The sequence below is a fragment of the Polypterus senegalus genome, chromosome 1 (genome assembly GCF_016835505.1).
Source record: "Polypterus senegalus isolate Bchr_013 chromosome 1, ASM1683550v1, whole genome shotgun sequence".
Lineage (NCBI taxonomy): Eukaryota > Metazoa > Chordata > Cladistia > Polypteriformes > Polypteridae > Polypterus > Polypterus senegalus.
In genome coordinates, this window is record NC_053154.1 from 247980431 (window position 1) to 247999336 (window position 18906).

At 37.8% G+C, this 18906-nt stretch overlaps 1 protein-coding gene across 1 annotated transcript in view; it reads left to right on the plus strand.

Annotated features, from left to right (window-relative positions):
- The window catches only part of ipmkb (inositol polyphosphate multikinase b), a 53690-nt gene that overhangs the window by 29530 nt on the left and 5254 nt on the right, over nt 1-18906 (plus strand). The window contains exon 4 of the mRNA XM_039771633.1: nt 6303-6475. Coding sequence (XP_039627567.1) covers nt 6303-6475 — 173 coding nt within the window. The remainder of the gene's footprint in view (nt 1-6302; nt 6476-18906) is intronic.

The window sequence follows — 18906 nt, forward strand, 5'->3', positions numbered from 1 at the left end:
ATATAGCGAGGGATTACTGTATATGTTGCTTGGGATGTCCTTTTTTACTTAGTTAGATAAGGTGGCACGCAGCATAGTACTATTGCTTTGAAGTTTCAGAGCCGAATCCCAACACAGACAGTTTGCATATGCATTTTAGATTACTGTAATTGGTAACCTCATATTGACCTAGTATGAGTGAGGTCGTGTTTGTGACCTTGCCCAGTGAAGAGCTGGTGCCTTGTCCATAGTAGTGTAGTTGGATATGTACTACACCCTGTAACACTGAATGATATTAGGAAGAGCTTAAATGTTTTTAAAATAAATGCAATTGAATAAAAATCACAAAAAAACTTTTGAAATACATTTTTAACATTACAATTTCTCAAAATGATTACATTTTACATCTAAAACTAGGGCGTTCCCCCCCATGCTCTCTTTGCTCGCTAACCCCCTCCCCACCTGTGCTATGCAGCAGCCACTTCACGTCTCTGGTGCTTGCATTGTGAAGAGGGGGGCTGAACGCACCCCAAGGAGATGCGGTCGCTCCTCCGAAACCCCCTCTTAAATGGTGATAAATGGGAAACAAATACAGTTTTTTTTTTTTTTAACCTCCTCTTTGCTCAATCAGCTTCTGGGTTGCTGCCATGCTGTGTGATCTGCATCTCGCACGGTGCTTCGAACATTTAAAAGCCTGTACAGCAGCTGTCCTACTCTTTGACTTTTATTTTTGGCCCCAGGTGTGGTTAAATCTTTTGGCACAAACTCTCATCTCACGAGATGAGAGTTCTTGATGTTTTTTTAGTTTATAATTTTTAAATTGAATAAGAATCTGAAAATCTAACATCACATTAAAGTTTGATACATTCTTAAAAGAATGATACCAAACATATATATGTAGGTTTTAAAATAAGCCCAATTTAAAGTGTGACATAAAAACGTCACATAAAATTGTTGCACAAAATCGTTCCACTTTTAGGCATAGGATTTTATATATGTAGAGTAGATATTTGTCTTCAAAATCAAAAGCCCCCCTTTAGCACTTGTTTGTTTATTTATTTATTTTTTACAATGCTTCAATTCTATTAATGATTCCAGAATTATTTACAGAGAGTTGGTTTAGTCATTTTTAATATTTGTTGTTGACATGCTGTAGGACTTAATGACACAGTAATGTAAAAAAAAAATGTTTTTAATGTTTCTCATGTTTTAGTTTTTGCAATAATGTTTTACTTCCAGAATTTCCATTCTCTGCCAAAATACGTGCAGTGAAGTATGCAAGGGAAATTTTACTTAGTTTTCCATCCATTTTATGAATACCATTTTCCATTACAGTGTTTCAGGGATACTTAAGGACCCTTTATAAATCTGAGGAAAAAGGATTCTTTAACTCCCTCTGCTGGCTATACTCATTATTGCTGGCCTGTATAACATCTTACTATGAATCACTAAATGTAGCTCCTCACAGTGTACCTAAGACAACAGATAGAAAAGGTCTTAAGGAATCCATATAGAAAAATAATTATAATTTAACAAGTTAAAAAAGTAAAGTACAATACATAGAAATTGAAAACAAAGTGAAAAACATGCAAAGCCTTTTTCATATAAAGACAGAACAAACATATATAAAAAAGTAGAAAAACTTGTAGTCAGAATAACACTGGTATTATTTTATAAATTCATTCAAAACCAAGATTATTTTTCAATGTCTTAAGTCCTTAGATACGATAGTCAATCAACTTTGCTATTGCGTTTCAGGATGGGACTCCCTTACTCAGGGCAAATTCACCTTCTGGTCACTGTGGTGTATGGGTGAAGTAGAATATACAGAAAAAAATAACAGTGAACAGAACAGTACAGAAAGTACTCATAGGCCAGAGGTGCACATAACCTTCACTATATATAAAAATCTAAAAAAGTGATTACATAGTTGTTAGTATGACAGAAGTAATTGTAGTACATTGAAGAAAAAGGGGAGTAAAGCAAAGAACTAATACACAATAAACACAATATTGTTTTTTTTCTTGTTAAGATTTGAGAAAGGGACATTAAATATTAACAATGTTGAAGTAAACAAGTGTAGAGAAGATGAGAAATGTTAGCCTAAAGGCTACATCAAATGCAAGTAAATAGAGACCCCAGTAACCAACTTCAAAGTAAGCAAACCAAATTAATCAATTATTTTAACCTGGATAGGGATATTATATTTAATTAAAATGGGGTGTGGTTTCACCATTTCAATTACAAATAGTGGTACTGTGTATAGTTGTGGGATTTATCAATGAAATATCTAGAGATGCAGCGGTTGATAGATTGTGTATGTAAATTATTTTTATGTTCAATAATTGTTTGATGGAAATGAAAATTATCAACCTACAGAGGGCTGAATTCAAAGACTAAGGCTAGTCCATTTTGTCAAAATTTAATTGTAGCAATTCAAAATTGTATTCAGTAGATTCTATGGCTCCCATGTGCTCGTATGCATGCCTGACAACCTCTGGGCATGCTTCTAATGAGATGTTCAAGGATTACATCCCTATATGTGATAGATAGATAGATCTTTATTGTCAATGTCACTTTTACAAAGGAACAACACTCGAGTATAGGAGTAGGAGTTAAAAAGACAAGAAGAGAGAAAATAATAACACACCGAATAGTAATAAAAGTACTTTACAAAATATACAAAATTGCACTTGTTATGTATACAAATTGCACTGGTTGACTTAAGGTCTATATTGCACATTGGGAGAATGATATGGAGCAGTTTTATTCTGAGTTCAGGGCCATGATTGTTTTTGGATAAAGCTGTTTTTAAGGCGGTTTGTCCTGGTTTTCATTGCTCTGTATCTCTTGCCTGATGGCAAAAGCTGGAAGAGGCAATGACCGGGATGTGATGAATCCTGTGAAATGTCTATTGCTTTTTTGCGGCATCGGGAGGTGTAGATTTGTTCCAGAGTGGGGAGGGTACAACCAGTTGTTCTCTCTGCTGTCCTGACGACCCTGTGGAGCACTTTCCTTGCAGCTGCCATACCACACACACAGTCCGTACATAAGCACACTCTTGATGGAACAGTAATAATAGGCAAGGATCAGTCAAGGTGCCGTTGTCTAGCCTGTAGAGGTCTGTGCGTCCCTCCATGGATATGCTTGCTCAGACCATCACTGACCCACCACCAAACCGGTTATGCTGAATGATGTTACAGGCAGCATAACGTTCTCCACAGCTTAAACAGACCCTTTCACATCTGTCACATGTGCTAAGGGTGAACCTGCTCTCATCTGTGAAAAGCACAGGGTGCCAGTGGTGGACCTGCCAATTCTTGTTTTCTATGGCAAATGCCAATCGAGCTACATGGTGCCGGGCTGTGAGCACAGGGCCCACTAGAGGACGTCAGGCCCTCAGGCCACCCTCATGAAGTCTGTTTCTTATTGTTTGGTCAGAGACATTCACACCAGTGGCCTGCTGAAGGTAATGTTGTAGGGCACTGGCAGTGCTCATCCTATTCCTCCTTGCCCAAAGGAGCAGATAACGGTCCTGCTGAAGGGCTAAGGACTTTTTACGGCTCTGTCCAGCTCTCCTAGAGTAACTGCCTGCCTCCTGGAATCTCTTCCATGTCATCGAGACTGTGCCGGGAGACACAGCAAACCTTCTGGCAATGGCACGTATTGATGTGCCATCCTGGAGAAGTTGGACTACCTGTGCAACCTCTGTAGAGTCCAGGTATCGCCTCATGCTACCAGTAGTGACACTGACCGTAGCCAAATGCAAAACTAGTGAAAAAACAGTCAGAAAAAATGAGGAGGGAAAAATGTCAATGGGCTCCACCTGTTAAACCATTCCTGTTTTGGGGGTCGTCTCATTGTTGCCCCTCTAGTGCACCTGTTGTTAATTTCATTAACACCAAAGCAGCTGAATCTGATTAACAATCCCCTGTGACCAGATCAATATCCCAGAAGTTTCATTGACTTGATGCCTCCACTGACCAGGTACTCTATCTCTCCATAACTGATGTAAAGAGGACTCTATCCGGAGTCAATCCACGCAAGGCTGCAGGACCTAACATACCTGGTCGTGTGCTCAAAGAATGTGCCAGTCATCTGGCTGGTGTCCTCACAGACATCTTCAACACATCTCTGAGCCAGTCGTCCGTCCCAGCATGCTTCAAGTTGACCACCATCATACCAGTGCGGAAGAAGTCATCAGTGACATGCTTGAATGACTACCGACCAGTTGCACTCACGCTAATCATAATGAAGTGCTTCGAAAGGTTAGTCATGTCACACATAAAGACTGTATCCCTGCCTCCCTTGACCCTCTTCAGTTTGCATACCGCTCAAACAGGTCAACTGAGGATGCCATATGCTCTGCCTTTCTTCTCTCCCTGACACATCTGGATAAAAAAGACACATATGTCAGGATGCTATTCATAGGCTTTAGCTCTGCCTTCAACACAATCATCCCTCAAAAGCTGGTTGTAAAACTGAGCAGGTTGGGCCTGAACACCACCCTCTGCAATTGTATCCTGAACTTCTTGATAGAGAGGCCCCAGTCAGTTCGGATAGGCTGCAACACCTCCAGCAACATCACACTGAGCACTGGAGTGCCGCAGGGCTGCGTGCTTAGTCCAGCGCTGTTCACCCTGCTGACTCACGACTGCACAGCCACGCACAACACCAACCACATCATCAAGTTTGCAGATGATACGACGTAGCTGGGTCTGATAAGCCGGGATGATGAAACAGCATACAGAGATGAGGTGGAATGGATGTCTGCATGGTGTGAAAACAACAATCTATCTCTTAATGTTGACAAGACAAAAGAGATAATCATGGACTTCAGAAAATCACATCCTGCCCACATCCCACTCAGCATCAACGGTTTAGATGTGGAGACTGTTAGGAGTATCTGAGGAACTTACGTGGACACAACACCTCATCACTAATCAAGAAAGCCCAGCAGAGACTACACTTCCTGATGCAGCTGAAGCGAGCAAGTCTTCCTCCTTCCATCCTCACCATGTTCTACGGAGGCACCATTGAGAGTGTTCTGACCAGCTGCATCACTGTCTGGTATGGGAACTGCAACATATCCGACCTCAAGCGCCTCCAAACGATAGTGAAGACAGCAGAGAACATTATTTGGGTGCCTCTCCCTTCACTACAGGACATATTTTACAAACGCAGTGTCCACAAGGCCTGCAGCATTGTGCAGGACCCCTTGCACCCCTCACATGGTCTTTTCACACTTCTGCCATCCAAGAGAAGATACTGCAGCATCAAAGCCAGATCTGCCAGGCTGCAGGATAGTTTTTACCCCCAAGCTATCAGACTCCTTAACACCATGCTGCACCCTGGGATCTTCCACACTGCTTCAACCACTTCTAAAAACAGAACTTTGATACATGCAAGCCAGTTTCCTGCAAAGACAAGTGGGCATGTAGAAATTATCTGAAAATCTCATACTGACCTTTAAGTTTTTGGACACACTTGATATCCTTCTGCTGTGAAACATTCTGACCTGTCATTGTTTACAAATTTATTAAATAACTATTATCATACATTGATAATTTATGTATTATCTATATCTATTAATAATTTATTATATTACATATCTATTGACTATATTTATGTATCTAGATTGCAAATACCATACATTTCATCAATGTTCATATTGCTAACTACACGTCAGTATTGCTGCTACTTCTTTGTCTTGTCTTTGCACAGTGTCTTTTCTTGTTTCTGTTTTAATTTTAAATTTAAATTTTAATTCTTTTCTTAATTTATTATTTGCATGTCATGTTGTTACTCTGTGGACCCTGAGCTACGCAATTTCATCTATCTGTATACTTCTATGTAGTTGAGATGACAATAAAGTTCACTTTGACTATACTCTGATTAAATAATTTTTTGAGCAGTATATATATATATATATATATATATATATATATATATATATATATATATATATATATAGTATATATATATACAGTATAATCATCCATGACATTCTAGTCTACCATACATGTTAATTGCTTGCTCCTTGTTTGAGTTAACTTACTCCATGATATTGTACCTTGTGGCATCATATTTGAACACACTTGATGTAGTTAATTCTTTCCTTTTACCTATTTGTTACAATTCAGTTTTGTATACAGCACCTTTTATTACAATAGTTGTTCGATGGGTCTGACTGTTAGTATAATTTACTTCCTTAATGATTTATAAGGTAGAGAGCACAGGGTCAGTATTGATTTGCTCCTGATGTATGTGTGCATGTAGTCATTACTACTTTCAGCTAAATGTGCTGTTTTGTGCAACTTTAGATCAGTACCTTAAACTGGAAGATGTGACTCGTAAATTTATCAAACCATGTATAATGGATGTAAAGATTGGCCAAAGAAGTTATGACCCCTATGCCTCCAAGGAGAAGAAAGACCAGCAGATCAGAAAATATCCCCTCATGGAGGAAATCGGCTTTTTAGTACTTGGTATGAGGGTGAGTACTTTCAGTTAAAACATGTTTTTGATGGATGTGTTTATGAATTTGGGAGCACTGCTACATTCTTATTTTCTTCTAAAGCAAACAAAATAGAAAGCCGATGTAGTCAGCTAGCCTTTCACAGTCTAAACCATAACTTTTTTAATCTTTTCAGAGTATAGTGGTACCTTGAGATACGAATTTAATTCATTCAGTGACCGAGCTCGTAAGTCAAAATGCTTGTGTCTCAAATCAATTTTCCCCATTGAAATGAGATTAATTCATGCAGCTTGAGCAGAGATGCCCAGACTTCCCTCTCCCTGGCCACTTCTACTAGCTCCTCCGGGGGAATTCCGAGGCAATCCCAGGCCAGCCAAGAGCGTGTCCTGGGTCTTCCCCAGGGCCTCCTCCCGGTTAGACGTGCCCAGAACACCTCACCAGGGAGGCGTCCAGGAGTCATCCTGATCAGATGCCCGAGCTACCTCATCTGACTCCTCTTGATATGGAGGAGCAGTGGCTCTACTCTGGGTTCCTCCTGGATGATAAAGCTTAGGAATCGCTGCAGAGGAAACTCATTTCAGCCACTTGTATTCGCGATCTCGTTCTTTCAGTCACCACCCATAGCTCATGACCATAGGTGAGGGTAGGAACGCAGATTGACCATTAAATTGAGAGCTTTGCCTTTCGGCTCAGCTCCTTTTTCACCACAACACACCGATGCAGATGCCGCACTTCACTTTCACTGAAATTCTTTCATTTCACTTTTGCTTAACTTAATTTTCTTCTTCACTAGTGTTTTTCGTTTTTGCCATGCTTTCGTCACTTTCATTGGCAGGGTGTTTCAATAGAAACCTGTCCAAAGAACTTTGTTTCTTCCTCCCCTTTAGAATGTTTCTGAAATGAGTTAGGCAAGTTTCATTAAATAGCGCCGCTGCATGACCAGTTGCAACTTTTTCAGGGTGTTTCTTTTCAATAAAGTCTGAAACTTTTTCCCACATTGCCAACACTTCCTTTATCTCACTTGAAGAGATAACCTCCTCTGCCTGTGGCCCCTCTGTGATACCAATCTCTGCAGAACCTCCATATGTTGCTGCATATGTAGTTCTGTCAACTCCTCCGTCGTCATTTCCTCAAATTGTGCGGCGACAAGCTCTTTGATGGCTCATATCTTGAATTTTGGCTCGTAACTCAAGGCAAAAAATCGACCTAGTGACAGCTCGTATCTCAAAAAACTCATATGTTGGGGCACTCATATCTTAAGGTACCACTGTAGTTTAGTTATTTCCCTTCTAATTTGATTTGGTTTACAAAAGACATAGACCTTTAATTAGTGTACTGCTGTAATCTAGTTCAAGTGCTTTAAGACTTATTTTGAAATTTTCAATGCACATTAACTGTTGATATTGTATTATAGTAATCCCTCCTCGATCGCGGGGGTTGCGTTCCGAACCCAACGCGATAGGTGAAAATCATATCATAGAATCATAGAAACCATATGTTTGTATGGTTATTTTTATATATTTTAAGCCCTTATAAACTCTCCCACACTGTTTATAAATATTCCCTGCACAGTTATACAACATAAACCCTTTGTATTCTCTTAGATATTAGGTAAGATTCATTGAACTTATGTATGTAAACACACTGTTTATATACAGTAAATCCTAAATATTATTTTAAAGATATCGAGTGTCTCCAATATCACATGTTACAGCCATTACGATAGACACTTCACCAGCAATAAATACGTACAATGCAAGAAAAATTGTATACAGTAAATGTGTGTACAGTGACACTAAACATACGTACATGTACTAAGTACTGTAAGTAGAAAATTAATTATGGTTAATCACCAACAATGACACGACTTGTCTGATAACAATGAGTTTCATTTTACTGCACAACAAAGGAGAGCGTTACAGCTCTTCTAAAGGAGCCACTTCAGGTTACTGTGTAGCACCGCCGTTGTTCTTCTTCAATCCAAATCCCTAAAGCAGATTCCATCCAGACTACTGCCTTATTACATCCACTTACAACTCGTTTTGCACCCTGGTTAAAAGGACACTGCGGCCGTAGATCTTATATTCCTTTCTTAATTTTTAAATATAAAAGAATCGTAGCCTCATTGATGCTGTAATGGCGTCCTACAGCTTGGGCACGTCTCCTGAAGCAGCAGCAGGAGCAGATCGTTTTGGAGCCATAATGAAGGGCTTGACTATGCACAAAGATAAACACAAAAGAGCACAAAAGTTAACTCTTTACACAGCGAAACACGTTGATGCTGAATGAGCGAATTCAGCGCTCCGTCGCTGAGCCATTCAGCACACAGGAACTTAACTGCGTGCTCTGATTGGTTAGCTTCTCAGCCATCCGCCAATAGCGTCCCTTGTATGAAATCTACTGGGCAAACCAACTGAGGAAGCATGTACAGGAAATAAAAAGACCCATTGTCCGCAGAACCTGCGAAGCAGCGAAAAATCCGTGTTATATATTTAGATATGCTTACATATAAAATCCGCGATAGAGTGAAGCCGCGAAAGTCGAAGCGCGATATAGCGGGGGATTACTGTACTACATTTTATCTGCGACGCATTGGGGACATCTAAGGGGAATGTGTAGCTGACAAAGAATTGACATGGAAATGGATGCCACTACAATGCAATATTCCAGAAGACACTGCCATTGTGTCATCTATCAATCTATGCATGTATATTGTTTATATTTAGCATTTTGAAGCATTTTATTTTAGCATTGTAGGCACCATGTTTTTTAATTTTATTTTATATAGTGGAACCTCGGTTCATGAACGCCTCGCAACACGTACAAATCAGTTTACGACCAAAAAGTTTGCCAAACTTTTGCATCTGTTCACGACCACACACTCGGTATACGAACAAGCCAGTTTCCCTTTCGGTTTGCACGCGCAGTACGTGTCCAGTCTCTCCCTGTGCAGCGAGAGAGACGCACACATACACACACACACACAGGTGCGCGAGAGAGACACACACATGCACACACGCACACACACACGCGTGCGAGAGAGAGAGCAGACTGGGCGCATAAGGTTGAGAAGGCAGTCAAAGAATGCACTGGGCTTGTTTTTGTTTTCACTTCTGTTTACAGCGATCGTTTCGTAGCGTGCATTGTTGCAATGTTACTTTTCTTGGTTGTTTATTAAATTACAGATTTTTCAAATGTTCATATTTTTTTCCCTGTGCTTAAAACTCATTAAAAAAAAGTGTTTTTTTAGCGAGCAGTTTGTAGCGCTATAGCGCAAACTCTTGCAGTGTTAGTTTTCTCTGTTGTTCAAGGTTTTCTCAGTGTTATTCAATATTTTTACATTTAGTTTACTACAAGCAAAATACCCGCGCTTCGCAGCGGAGAAGAAGTGTGTTAAAGAAATTATGAAAAAGAAAAGGAAACATTTTAAAAATAACGTAACATTTGCTTTCTATTTGTTTGCATAAGCACAGTGCTTCACTAGCAATTATTTAATGTTAGCTCAGACCCGGCACTTAAAAGTTTCTGTCGCACTTTTGCTGAGTTTGTGCCAAACATGTGCCAAACACTATTCTATCCCTGACCATCTCATTTTTGTTTGCATAAGCACAGTCCTTCACCAGCAATTTTAAAAACACCAGCGGCAGCGTGTCTATAAACTTAATTTAAACTTACGGTTTACACCGTGCTTTGTTTCCAGCGTAGCTGCACTAATGAATATGCTTGTATGTGTCACTCGCTTCATATTCTTTTGTTGCCTTCTCAATTGTGTAATGTGTTTTTTGTTCAGCGCTCTTTTGAGCTCTTTCTTGTTCTGTACATACTTCGTTCACGGTCAGTTCACGTGAGCCGCTCTCTTGTGTGATCTTGCGATGTCCACAGCTTTATTTAATGTAAGCTAAGACCCAGAACTTAAAAGTTTCTCGCTACAGCAATTTAAACTCTGTTACTAAGTGATCCAAAGTCTCGTTTATACCTCGTGTCTTCTCATTAAACTTTTATCTCGCGAATATCGTATTCGTCGTAGGCATGACAAATGCCAGCGGCAGCGTGTCTATAAACCTAATTTAAACTTACGATTTACACCGTGCTTTGTTTCCGCAGTAGCTGCACTTATGAATATGCTTGTATGCGTCACTCACTTCATATTCTTTTACTGTCTTCTCAAAAGTGTAATGTGTTTTTTGTTCAGCAATATTTGAAGCCCTTCCTTGTTCTCTACATACTGCATTCACAGTCGGTTCACATGAGCCGCTTTCTTGTGTGATCTTGCGAATATTTACCTTATTTGGGCAGGCACTCAATTACGTGGGAGGCGTGATGATGCGGGACGCAACTACGCCACACATGGCGACTGAGCTGCAGGCTATGGCCGTATATATGGACGAAAGTAGGTTCCAGTTATGACCGTTACGCACAGAATTTCGAAATGAAACCTGCCTAACTTTTGTAAGTAAGCTGTAAGGAGTAAGCCTGCCAAATTTCGGCCTTCCACCTACACGGGAAGTTGGAGAATTAGTGAGTGAGTCAGTCAGTCAGTTAGGGCTTTGCCTTTTATTAGTATAGATTACGCTGTGCATTCTATGGTATAATTAACTATATTTGTGCTTAAAAATCTTTAAAATATATATACATATACAGTACAGTCTGTAACGGATTAATTGTATTTACATACAATCCTATGGGGGAAATTTCTTCAGTTCACAACCGAATCAGGTTACGACCAGAGTTTTGGAACGAATTATGGTCGTGAACCGAGGTTCCACTGTATTTATGTAATTTTAGGGTTTATAGTGTTCTTTGGGGTTCAAAGCTTTTATCATTGTATTAAATGAACAGTATGAAGCTTAAAAGTTGGTGGAAATGTCGACTTTAATCTCGACATAAACAGCGAGAATAAAGTGGAAACGTCGACTTTAATCTTGACATAAACAGTGAGAATAAAGTTGAAACGTCAATTTTAATCTCGACATAAGCATCAAAATTAAAGTGGAAATGTCAAGAATAAAGTCAACATGTCGACTTTATTCTCGACAAATTGTTTTTTTCTTCCTTGTTCGCGTATTTTTTTTTCTTCACCATGGCCCTAATACGATTCCGTAGGGCTATACCATAAATGCAAGTTGCAGTTTTATTATTTATGTATATAGCTTAGTTTGAAGCAAGGTCCATATTAATGCAGTTTGCCTAAGTGATGGTTCAATTGGTAAAGATGTCATCACCAAGTTGCACTTTTATTTTATTTTAATTTGGTGAATACTGTGTAATGCACCTGGGCTTGAAGTCTCGAAGTAACAGTGCAACTATCAGTAATAATACTATTATTTATTTTATTGTTATTATTTATAAGTTTAAATATTATGCAGTTTAATGATGGTAAAGTTGTTTAAAAAGTCACTTTAACGTGTCAGTGGACAGAGATTGTTAACATTAACAGAAAGTGTAGTTGGTTTACAAAAAATATTTACTATTTATTCCTTTTCTAAGACATGTTCAGTGCAATACAACTTTTAACAAGCACCTCTGGATATTTTACTAAGTCTAAATGCCTCTTTGGATGGTTTAAAATATGTCGTCAAAATTATAGTTTAAGTTTTTGCAAAATTTGTTCAATAAAAAGGTTCAATATTTTGACTGCATCTGTCATGCAATGTGATTCCTTATCTTCATTAGTGCTACCCCCTTCAAAACGATCACTTTATGGGGCGATGCAAACCTGTATGTATTATGTGCAAATTAATTTTTTTTTTTTTGTACAATGTACAATTCTCATGACAGTGGAAAAGGTTATTCTTAGCCAGTCTACTGCAGTAATTGCAGTGGAATATGTGGTTAACACCCATTCATGCATGGGAAAAAAATACCTTTGAATACCGTGAAACTGGGATAATTTAGAAAAATACCGTGATATAGAATTTTGGTCATACCGCCCACCCCTATCTTCAATTCAAAAGTTCAGTCCCATTTGAATGCGTTTTGTGCAGTGCACTGATTTTCTTTAAGTATTTATTAAAAATATTTTAGCAAATGTGTGTGTTTTGCATGTTGTGACTATACAACCAGATGAATTGACTGTGGATTGTACAACACAAGTAACATGAGATTTTATTTGTAAAGGACATTTTTTATATTGTTTGATGTCCAACATTGGTCTCAATAGAAGACAGTCAGCCAACAGTCATCCATTCTATCAGAAACTTTATCTCCAATCATAAGATTAGACATTACATTTTTTCTTGTTTATCACAAACCACATGGGTTATATAACATATTAAACATATTTTTGAGTGGGGTATTCCTTCAAGGACTTGGTTGGTTTACATTTGGAATTAAATATTTCACCTTCCAAGCAGATGAAAGTTGTAATTACTTTTTTGTAATTAATTTTTTTATTAAAGGTGATTTGCATAGACCAGGAGACTCATTTTTAAAAAACTTTGTGTGGATTTGAGTGAAAATATTAACATACCTCAAAAACAGGAAAATGTGTTTAGCCAAAAAAACACTACAGATTTATAAAACCTGGTGTATGCACATTTCTATGCAATTTACCCTTAATAAATCACAACCACCTTGAAAATGTGCTTTTGTGTACATACCTGGAACACTGTTCTTAAACATCCATATATGGGGCATGCTAATCAACCTCACAAATATGCAATCACGATGCTGCAGACATTCATTGGATGGTAGAGCAGCCTGTCACATGACACATCGAGACACTACCACTTGCATTCAACATTATTTGGTGTCTCTCTACAACCGAGAGAGTAAGATCATGTATGGCATTGTAATACCTCTTCTCTGTGTTCTGGGGGACAGGGAAAGGCTCAAGACACCAGCGCCTGAGTGGGTAGATGCTATAAACTGGCACATGTAATGACATGAGTGTTATTACAGTGAAAGTGTAGTCCATATAAAAAAAGTGAGGGATCAGCCAGTTACCTTACCAATAAACTAGCCACCATGTACAGTACCATCATGTCTGTTGAAGCTACTTTGCCTCAAAATAAATGAATCATGATTTGACCCAGGCCACTGGGCCACGTTTGTCAGATGAGTCTTAGCATCACAGATGACTTGTGCGTTAATGGAATGTTACTGCACAATATAAACAAAACCAGCTTCATTCTTGCTAGGTGTCCTTGTTAAAAACACAAGTACATTGTTTCAGTTATGTTTGGAGAATTGGACACTGCTGCAAACTGTCTTTTCATGTTAGCAGAAGCATAATATGTTTTATGTATGTGCACCCACACCATACAAAAACTGGATATAGCACATGGCTGGTCGGTTAAAGGCTTCTGGGACAGGAGGCTTGACAGGGTGAGTCTTGGCAGAGATATTGCTGATCTGTCGTTCAGTTCACTGAGAAGTGGCAACAGGTAGTTAATACAAACTGATGAAAAAACAAAAAAGTTCTTCACTGAAAGTATTCTGCATTGGTCATCTTAAAAGGGAATCAAGATATAGTCTGTATCATATTCATAACTTTTATGGTGTAAAATTTTTGTTGCGGGAATGAACATTATAATAATAGCTGAGTGATATGAATTATTGTACGTGAGTCTTCATTTAGCTGGTTTGGCTGCATTTCCCTACTGGATCAAAGGTGTTGTCATTTCCATTTTCTCTGAGAAGATGCATATGCATGGGTCAGAGCTGCTATAAATATACATATATCCCCCCATCAAGTTTTCTTTTATACATTCTGGCGTTTATGTGGGAAGTTGCATACACACATTTCAAGCCTTTTTTTGTGTGTGTGCAAGCTTTATAAATGAGGCTTCAAGCAGTGGTATAAAAGGAAATGTATATATTAAACATTTCTCCATTATCTATATAATACATGCCTCAGCAAGTTTATTGAAATCATTTATGCTATCAGAACATTTTACACAGCTAGAGCCTCCAATCATATAAAACTTCTATAAAATGCTATGAAATGGAAAGTGCAGTTAACATGAAAATATGAGTACCAATTTTAGTTTAAATAGATTTTTTTTAATTTTTTTTAAAGGAGCTTCTAAAGCATGATGTTGTAGAATCTTTATGGTTCTTTTAAAGAAAGTGCCTAGTAAATAATTTATCAGAGGCATTTTTCTGTTTCATATAAATATTACTGTAGTGTCCGAGCAAAATTTACTTCATTTGTTTGCTATTCAGAAAAGTAACATCTAAGTGTATTAATAAAGGTGCATTCATCTTAAAAAAAAAAACAGTACAATTGTGTTAAAATGTTAAAGTGAAATGCAATATAGATCTCTTTATTTTCATGTTACTGCTTTTTCTTAAGAACAGGTGTTGAAAAATAAGCTGAGCTTCAGTAATGTTCCAAACAGAATCATAGCTCCATCTGGTGACAAAAAGCAGAAAAGCTGTGTCAGTAATTTGCACAACTGAAGTCGGTTTTATTCCTCAAGTGTTAACAACAGCACATCTCATTCCTTCGTTTGCTAAAGTGCACTTCTTAAAACTGAGATCATTGAACAAGCCTGTACTGCTGGAGAAAGAATAAAAAGATTTTTTTTTTTTTTACTTCTGCATAAAATTTTGTGATTTAAAAATGTTAAATTATTTTGTGTAGTTCATTCATTTTCAGATGTGTGAAATATTGCATTATTACCAGTAAAATCAACAATATATAAAAAGATTACTATGTAACTATTTTAAAACATGTTATTTACTTTTTTAGGTTTCTGTTTTATATATGCTTATAATTAAACTACTGTAATTCCATAGCCAATAGTCAGTTATGGTATGCGAATGTCCTGTAGGTTTTTGTACTGTTCATTCACGTTCTCACCTTGTCAGACTCAACAAGCATTATGTATATTTTCAGTTAAAGCCATTGTCCAGCGAATGATAGATATGAATTTAAGACAACTCAGTGGTGCAGTAGCAGTAAACATATTGCCATTTATTAGTTGCAGTGTTTAAATTGAATTTGTAATCTTATATTTATTGACATTCCATTTTTTATTCAACTATTACTAAACAATTTTGTGCAGTAAATTTTTAGTTTGTACCAAGAAATGGGATGAAATGCATGTTTCCTTATTTATCAATACAATATATATATTTATTTTTGTCTAAACTCAAATACAGTATCATTCAAAAGATAGGGATCACCCAGAAAGTTTCATATTTTGATAGAAACTAACATCTTTTATTATCGAGATACCATTAAAATGATTTAGAAATATAGCCAAGGCATTATAATGGTTATAGTGCTTGAAATGACTGAATTTATTTATTATTCACATATGGCTGCAAAGCTCCACTTACTTCAGTATCCTAATTGCTAAACTCCTTTAGCTGATCCATAATTTGTCTTATTTGCATGCTAATTCGTTATTATTATTATTCTGTTCACTTATTCTGACATTCCTGAAGTTGCAGTTCTGGGTTCAAAAATGACCAAAGTGAAACAGCTATCTTATTAGACTGGAAGCTGAAGATTTCATATAAAGGTGTCTATTATTGTCTTGAGAGAAGAGTGCAAACTTGATCTAACCAGAATAGAAAACAAGGGGAAGGCCCAGATGGGCAACTGCATAAGAATATAAAGACATCAGATTGTGTAGTTTGAGAAACAAACAAACTTGCAGGTCTTCAGTTGTCTTCTTCACTAAATACACACCAAGTATCAGTGTTATCTACAGCAGAGAAAAGACAATTCCAGGATGTTGACCACAATATGCTTTTCCAGTCATCTTCTGTCCAGTGTCTGTGTTATTTTGCTCATTTTAACATTTTCTTTTTAACTGACATTTTCACATAAAATCTTTTACTTTGAAAATTTCCCTCTAACGCCAGCTTCCCAGAATGGTCTTTCTCTGATGCAAATGATGCTGGTAGAATTCAACTGAGAGATCAGTAAGGCATTTGTTTCTTAAACTATAGATTATGATGTTCTAATGAGGTTTCTCTTATAAAAAATTAGCATGTAAAGGTGACTAATTAAGGATAAACTTATCATTAGGACATTGAAGGAATTGCTACTGAAAATGGGGCTTTGCAATCATATGTGAATAATAAATTAAAAATCAGTCTTTTCAAGTAGAAAAGAAATTTTAAACACTAGTAATGCCTTGGCTATATTTTTAAACTAGTTTAATGGTATCTTGATCGTAAAAAGTAGCATTTCTTGTCATAAACTTGAACATTTCTGGGTGATCCCAAACCTGCGAATGGTAGTGTATAGTGATGAGCGAGCACCAAAGTGTTTGGGTGTTCGGTCCGAACACATCGCGTTGTTTGTGTGCTCTACCGAGCACCCGAGTATAATGTAAGTCAATGGGAGACAGCCAGGCACCCCCTGCTCTGAAGAGGGGAGGGTGCCTGGTCCATTGGAAAAGGTCAGAAAGTGACAGAAACACCACCCAAATGGACTGGGAACAGCATGGGGACAATGTCTGGATGCATCTTGGACTCTCAAGTTGCCGAACTGTACGCCACTTTTACAGCCTGACAAAAACACGCCCAAAACCCCCCCAAAAAATCAATTTTACAGGAAAAATGACGCTCTAAAACATTATATGCCAGGACCTGCAGGTGAGCTGATGCTCTAAAATATTATATGACAGTGCCTGCATATATAGCACCCAATGACGCGTTCCGGCCAGCCAATCACTGTAATGCCAGCACCTGACATGGCTACTGGCATTACAGTGAGGGCAGTACTTACCTGCCCCTTGATTGGCTGTCTCCATCCAGCGAAACGTGAGGGTCAGAGACTCGAGCATGGCGCACGAGCATAGGTACATTTTTACACATTTTATTTTTCTTCAATATATTATTCACTTCCAGCATATATAATGCTGTGAGTGTGCTATTAATTTTATTTACCTTCATTATGTATAATGTAACCCAACAGAAATTCAAAATGTTACATGGCAAACTGAGATTCCAAATCTGTTCTCCCCATGTACATAGAGCCAGGCTATACCATAGCAGACATTGCCATTGCTGGGACTTGATTCTTGGCCAAAATACCATAAACAATGACACTTAAATTATCCCTGTGCTGTCTCAATGCATACATTGTAAGTTCATCGTGTTTTTAAACATACACTCTTGTCTATTCCAGGGACATGAAGCTGGACTCTTTCAGTGCAGCATTAATCACAGGGACTGTATCAATCTTGGTTATGACATTGGTTTATCACACTCTTTGGTGCACTTTCACATACATGCATGCATACTTAAACAAGACCAGTTTTGTGAGGTGAAGAAGTAAACCAGAATACCCAGAGAGAATGATGAAATAGGACCTAAGTAAATGTGTCTGCTAAACTAGCTGCTGCACCACCACCAAGTGGTCCTTTTGAAGCTTTTTCCTTGGCTGTTCTGTAACATTTATATGCTCTTTTGCTTTCAGTATATTAATTATACGGAAGCGTATTAGGGCTATGATGAAAAAAAAAAAAAATGTCGTGATTAAAGTCGACATGTTGACTTTATTCTCGACATTTCCACTTTAATCTCGACACGTATGACGAGAATAAACTCGACATGTTGACTTAATTCTCGTAGTTTGTCATTAAAGTAGAACATTGTAAACTAAACTTCATCTTAAAATGAATATGTAATTTAGTAGATCTTCCCAAACCCCGTCATAAATTATGTAGTGCATGAAATGCTTTGTGTTAAGCATTCCCCGTGCCATATTAATCACTACGTGTTTCTTAAACTGATTTCCTCTGCACTAAGAGGAGGTGCAAGCTGCGATCACCACACAGAATACATTAATTTCGTGATATTCCTGCACTGTGAACATTTACAATGCTAAGATAAATATGTGATATCATTTTCATGATGAAATGCATTAAAGCATGTACTAATCATATGGGGGCATGGTGACGTAGAGGTTGCACTGCTGCCTGGCAGCAAGGGGGACCTGGGTGTACCCTGCCTTGAGTTTGCATGTTTTCCTGGTGGGTTTACTCTGCGTGCTTCAGTTTCCATTCAAAGTCATGTAGGCAGTGGAGTTTTGTTATACTATATTGACCCTGGAGTATGTGTGTGCTCATATTCACCATGCAATGAGCTGGCATCACGTTCAGGATTTGTTCCTGCCTGGCACATGAGGCTTGCTGGGATGGCCGCAACCCTGAATGAATGGCATATTTAAAAATGTATAACCAAGATTTTTTAAAGTTCTGAACACTCCGTGGTCTAAGTTTGTAACTAGTTTTAATTTCACAAAGACATTTATTGTGTGGTGATTGGTTATGTAGAGAATGAAAAAGGAAGAAAAAAAATACGGACACAGTGAAGAAAAAAAAATAAATGTCAAGATTAAAGTCGACATGTCGACTTTATTCTCGCCATATATGTCGAGGTTAAAGTGGAAATGTCGAGAATAAAGTCAACATGTCGACTTTAATCTTGACATTTATTTTTTTTTTTTTCTTCACTGTGTCCGTATTTTTTTTCTTCATTGT